The 6750-nt window shown below is 37.1% G+C and overlaps 1 protein-coding gene across 1 annotated transcript in view; it reads left to right on the top strand.

Annotated features, from left to right (window-relative positions):
- Positions 1-739: 739 nt before the first annotated feature.
- Positions 740-6750, top strand: part of LOC107015931 (protein TONNEAU 1a-like) — a 14380-nt gene continuing 8369 nt past the window's right edge. Inside the window, exon 1 of the mRNA XM_015216379.2 lies at positions 740-994. Within this exon, the coding sequence (XP_015071865.1) occupies positions 908-994 (87 nt within the window). The 5' untranslated portion in view covers positions 740-907. The remainder of the gene's footprint in view (positions 995-6750) is intronic.

The following is a 6750-nucleotide window of genomic DNA, read 5'->3' as shown; positions in this document are numbered from 1 at the left end:
AATAAATAAAAGACTTCATGGTTAGGTTGAAAAACAGTATCTGAACATTGGCCAGTCGATAAGCCAGAAATGTATTGAATCGGTAAAAATTCTCTTTTACTGAATTCTGTTATTATATGTTGAGATCGGTTTGATGATGACGAAGAATTAACACCATTGAGGCAGAGGACAAAACATGAAGTTTTATTGTTTTTCTGTGAATCAGCTGAGAATATAAATACCCCATGAATTGATTCAGAAATAGGGATTCAAATCGATTTGCGCCGGTTTGTCAAAATCGAAGAAAGAACAGAATGAGAACGAAGAGAGTTACCCTTCAAATGCTTGACGACTTGTTTGAGGCTGACGATTTGAATTATCATGTGAACTTTTTGTTGAAGCTTTTTTCGATATGTGCACAAGTTTGAAGAGAGAAGAGGAGAGAAGAGAAAAGAGGGATTTGTGTTATTAGTTGACAGGTTATACGGGTGGGTCAGGAAATTGGGTTTAAAATGGGAATGAGTCTTTTTTTATTAAAAAAATGTGTTAATTTGAGTTATTTGAGATTTCCGTCAATTGAGGGGTGTAAATGGTGAAATTAGTGACGGTGAGGGTATAGATAACTTTATTTTAACAGCATGAATATAATCAACTAATAAAACAAAGTTGAGGGATATTTTTGACCCTTTTCCCTAAAATTAAAGTGTCAAAGTGCAATACTTATATTTCCCTATACCAACCGTTGTTATCTTCACTTTTTTAAGGCCCCACCCCCATCACTTTGTTAAACTTTTTTAAGATTTCGAAAACAATTTAAGGATACAAAAAATATCACAACGTAACAAGAAGAGAGCCCTGAAAAAAATCAGACATTTCTAGCTTCGGCAGAGAGCAGCAGCAGCAGAAGAAGAATCCCCGGGAAAGAGAAATGGATGATTATACAAGAGAAATGATGGACCTCAAAACCCTCGTCACCCGAACCCTAGAGAAGAAAGGCGTTCTCGCCAAGATCCGAGTATGAATCAACCCCCTTCTCCTCTCTTCTCTTATGCATTTTCATTCTTTTCTGAATTCTCTTATCAATTTGACGTCAAAATGTTCACAGATTAGATATCTGCTTGCAAGTTTATACGTTTTTTATTTCTGGGTAAGGCTTGGAATAACAGAGGAAGCTGTAATTTGACAATTTTTGGTTTTTATTTTGTTGGAGTGGAAATTGGTGTATGAATTGTTAATTTTCTTTGTTTCTTGGTTAGAAAACTGAAAAATAGAAACTTTCGGAGCTCCTGTTTCTTTGTTGTTTTTCATCTGCACCGGCGAGAATTTACTCCAAGCACAGACATTGAGAACTCCATAAGCTACGATGGTTAGCCGAAATCAAGGTGACAATAAAATCGAAGAATAAGATAGAGTAAGATAGTAGGAGAGTAATGAGAACAATTTTGATGAGGAGGTGTCACCAGCGTATACTAGAAAACTCTAGGTAATGCAAATCATAGTTTAAGTGATTAGAGATCGATATATAGAAATAAATATCTTGTGTTGTACATGAGTGCTTCAACTGTTTTAGTTATCTCCAAGGAACAATATATTAGGCTTGTGGGTTGCAGCATGTATGCCTTTTATCTTCATCTGCTTCATTCTCATCAAACAAACATGAACTTCCGATATTTGTGCATTACTTACCTTGAAAGTGCATGCCCTTTGGTGCTCAACCTACCGTTTAGCTTATTTGTGTCACAATCCAAAATATGGACGTTTAATCAACACCTGACTAACTACCCCAGTTGAGCGAACCATTGGATTGAAATTGAGTAACTTTATAAATCAATGAAGTATCTTAAGAGCTAGCAATTATAGTCAAATAACCTGCACAATACTAAAATAGTTAAACATACGTCCCAACTGAATAGCTTAAAGCAGCTATCAAAAATCCCTATATATATATATATATGTAAAATCTCCCAATCATAACTGAAACTTGCTAGGTCTGAAACTAGTTATTATCCAGCTAGAGTAAGGAGAGGAACTTCATATGTTCTTGGGGCATACAGCAGAATGATCGAAATGAAGGGTGAAGCTCCCACCGAAAGGAAAGCGAATGATGTTGAGGACAATGCAACATTTAATTGGAGTTACTAAGCTTGGTCTTATCCATTTTTGAGGTAAAGAGGCTCGTGAGCGCTTAGTACACTGTTATAATACACTGAGTCTCATAGACGACCTACTAAGTGGTGGGACAAGATGAATACAATATGAAATGCACAAATATCATAGATACATCTCAAACCGAAAATTATTAACTGAAAGCTGAGAGAAAATAATAACTGAAAATTGTATAATCTGTAATAACAGTCAAGCACTTAACGTCACTGAAGTCTATCATAATTGTGGCTTGTTGCAAGTAGACTTGTTCTACTTGGCAGGGTCACCCTCACTCCAGAAAGTTGTGTACAACTGTGGCTAATTCAAGTTGACTTGCTCTACATGGTAGTGTTACCCTCACTCCAAAAAAACTGGGGTAACTGTGGCTATTTTAAGTAGACTTCCATCATCTTTTCTTTCTCAAAATATATTTGATCATCTTCCACATCCACCGAATGATTTCCATTAATGGTGGAAACTAAGTACCATTAAGTTTAACTTTCCAACCGCCTAACAATACCATAAGCATCCTTAATCTCCAAAAAATATACATAAAAGTTAAGGTAGAGTAGGTGGGTTTACCTTAAGAGGTTCAGATCTTTTTTTATTTCTTTTGATGAAGTAAAGGATTCATTTGAAAGCATCAAGTAGATGTTAATTTAGAGAGTGCCTCAATGAAATATCTCAATCTGCCAGCTAGAGAACAAGAGAACTAACAAAATCTGAAAACTCTCCACGTGCTGTTTACTGTGGACATCTTGTTCAATTCAAAAGATTAGTTAAGCAAATGGCTTTGACAGAGGAACTAGAGTTGATATGCCATCAGAACATCTTCTATTTCTCTCATCGATTGAATAGCTGAAGGAATCATAAGCCAGATTTTCTTGATGGCTGTACCCACATTCCGCAAGCTCCAGCACAGTTGTGCCTCTTTCAATCCCTGAGGCAACCCAGCTTAAACCAATGAAACTGAGAAACACATTCAAAGGTCTCTGGCTACAGGACAATGCAGAAATAGGTGATTGACAGATCCATGGGAGCACCTACAGAAGTAACACCTGTTGACCAGCTGAAAGCATCTCCTATTAAGGTTGTCCAGAGGGAGGCATGCATCCCAGAGAGCATACCACAGACCAGTTGAAACATATAACCTTGACGAGGAGTTTTGTCCTCGAAATCAACTTCCACGGCCAAGTGTCAATGACTTGGTTCTGAGAGCATAGTAGCATGTAGCATTCTTTAACAGTGGAAGTGCCCTTGTTACTCTAATTCATACTGTCAGGGGCATCTTATACTGTTAAAAGACTCAATTTTTGCTAGCAACTCCACCAAACTTCCCGTCATTTCCAAGTCTTGAACGGCTCTTCTTAGGTGCAATACCCAATAATTATTAGTTCTGTTTTGAGCAATAGATGATTTCTTGTCCAGGGTGATGTTGAAATGGTTAGGGAAGTCTACCATCAGATGTGTGTTACTCAACCAATAGCCTTCCAAAACTTGATGTGTGCTGCATTTCCTGGCTTGAATTGAACATTCCAAAGGAATTCAGTTCCCAGCGTGCTGATGTATTCCAAAGCGCAATTCCGCGAGGAGCATTGGTTGATTTATGCTCCAATAATATTTTGCTTCATGTTTAGTCTTTATTACATCCTTCCATAAACTGTGTTCCCTTGTTCCGTATCTCTAGAGTCACTTCATGAGCAAAGCTTCGTTATGCAAGGGTAGGTTTCTGATCCCCGGTCCTCCTTTGGATTTATGCAGTATAACCTTGTCCCATGCAATAGGATGAAATTTGTGTGAGCTTCTATTACCTTTCCACATGAAGTCTCTCCTAATTCTGTCAGTATATCAAGCACACTCTGGGGGATAAGGAATAATGACATGAAATAGGTCGGTATGCTTTCGAGCACATTGTTAATGAGAGTGAGTCTACCCCCAATTGATAAATATTGCAGCTGCCATGAAGCAAGTCTTTTGTCAAATTTCTTCACTACTACATTCTAAATGTCACAACTTCTGGATTTGGCTCCCGAAGGAAGAACCAAATAAGAACAAGGCAGTGTCCCAATGTTGCACCAGGATTCCAGCCAACTCATCAATATTGTGAACCAGCATTCACTGCGCACACAATGCTCTGCTTGTTGATATGCAAACCATTTAGGGCTTCAGAAAGGAGGAGAGTGAGATTTAGGTATAGAGTTTGAGATCTCTCTGCCTCACAAAAAATCAAAGTATCATCAGCATACAATAGGTGCGAGACTACGACTGGATTACAAGTGATTGAACAAACACTGATCCCTGCGTCCAGTTCAATTGTTGGGCTTTTTTAGCATCTTGTAAAGCCCTTCCATTAGCTGAAAGCTCTAGCCTTTTGGGTTCTTGATGGGTTCTCTTGACTAACCAAAATCAAAAGATTTTGATGTTAAAATTCATGGTATGCAGTGTTATCTAACATAAATATATCATAAAAATCTTATATTGGTGGTTGGAGGAAGTAGAATGACAAGAAAATACTGTTGAAGTTGTGCCCTAGGTCCCACCGCTTGTCTGAGGATCAAAATCTATGTTTTGGGAACTTCTTAATAGTTTTGCAGCTAGCATGGGTAAAAATCGCAAAAAAACACTCTAAGGTTCATTAGGGCTTTTAGCTCTAAGCACAAATAAAGCGTGGGCTTTAATGAAAAAATGCGCAAAGGGAGAAAACATTACAAGTATATATATCTGCCCAAAACTAATAACTCTAAGCATGAACGACAAATATATGAACAAAGAAACCGAAAAAAAAATTACAATAATGTAAAATATCAATTGTTGAGTGCTCCTCTTCAAAATAGACTCATTGGCAAGGAAAAATATGCCTTAGAACCTTGATGACGACACTAAATCGCACATTAAGCAATGTGAAGTGCTCAACACATTTAGAGCCTGCTTCAGGGCTTAAGTCAGCCTTTGACAATGCTGACGTGGCCTCTCCAACAACACACTAACCTCACACCAAATTTCTGTAGTTTTTCTTTTTTTCTGATGAAGTGTAAGTAGATTCATTTAAAGGCATCAAGAAGATGCAAGCTTTACAAGGATAGATCAGGTAAGCTCACAAAAAAGGGTTTGTAGCCTCTTTCTAAACTATAGAGCTAACAGAATTTAGAAGAGTTCTAAATTATTTACAGGGGTCAATTTGGACCAACTAAAAAGGCTAACTAGACATCTGCCTGGCAAAAGATTTGTAGAAGTTGAAATTCCATGAAAACATCTTTTGTTCCTCTCTGTCCATAAACACCAAAAGATAGCACTAGGGATGATCATTGACATATTCTTAATTGCTTTGTCATCTTCCTGTGAACTCCAACTTTGAAGAGCATCCCTAACAGGCATGGCCCAGGAAAGACCAAAAAAGCAACAAAACATATTTCAGAGGTCTGGGGCAGCTGGGCAGTGAAGTAGCAAGTGCTTGACACTTTCTTTGTGCTTGTGGAAGAAATAGCATCGGTTAGCAAGCAGGAATTTCTTTTTTCGGATAGATTATCCTATGTGAGGCATGAGTTGTGCAGTGCAGTCCAGCTGAAGAGATCACTTTGGTAGGTAATTTTGTCTTCCATATATGCCCAAACTTCTGTTGTTGTCTTGGCCTCCATCCTATGGCCTTTTTGACAGCATGCCAACTTATTCCAAACTTCTGCAGCTGTCTTGGCCTCATGCACGCGCCAAACATCTACCCACTTTCAACATTCATATTCATGTCCCACGGATACCACCTTTGTCAATGTCATTAATACCTTTAGAATGCCTTAATCACATCATTAGCCTCACAATTAACGTAGTTAAGGTTTAAGATCACGAACCTTTACTATTTGGGGATGGTCAGAAGACAATGAGTCACTTAGGGATCTTAAGCCCACAGTTGGCACAGAAGAATAATATTCTATTGGGCTCAATTAAATTGACCTTTGCTTGAAAAAGTGTGAGTTAATGACTCTGAAGGGTTCAATCTTTAAACAGAAAGTTTAATGTTATAGACTATTTGTGACAAAAAGCACAGATGGAGTCAGTCTAGTTTGTAATACTTTTGGTGGGGAGCTACTTTGATGTAGTATACATGTGGATAAATAGGAGAAAAAATTGTCATTCTCAAAAACAAAAAAAAAAAAACCTTTAGGTGCCGTTTAGTTGTCTTCTAATATAGTTAATCAATGTATAAAAATCCGCATCTAGTAGAAATGTATTGGTATAAAATCCAGCATAGTTGATATAATGTTTTTTTATTTTATTCTTACATAGTACCTACATAAGTTAATGTGGAAATTTGTGTTTTGTCTTATGTGGGGTAGATACTTTTATTAAAATACTACTTGAATTTAAACATTAAAAAAACAAAGCTTGGCCTCATAATAGTCAACAAACTTTTTTTTGTGCTAAAAAGTGAACAAATATTTTTAATTATACACTAAAAACTAATTTGTAATATTTTGCCCTCATAATTCATAGGATCCTTGTAAGTATTATGCTTTTTGTTCTTTTCTGATTTTCTAAAGGTCCCCAACATATCCTTAATATGCTGAAGAATACAATGTTACCAATTTTTAAAAATAAAAATTGTGCAAGCTGGCCCGGATACCACCACAGTTA

The sequence above is a fragment of the Solanum pennellii genome, chromosome 4 (assembly GCF_001406875.1).
Source record: "Solanum pennellii chromosome 4, SPENNV200".
NCBI classification, from domain to species: Eukaryota; Viridiplantae; Streptophyta; class Magnoliopsida; order Solanales; family Solanaceae; genus Solanum; species Solanum pennellii.
Note: the sequence above shows the minus strand (reverse complement) of the source record. Positions and strands in the feature narration are given on the sequence as shown.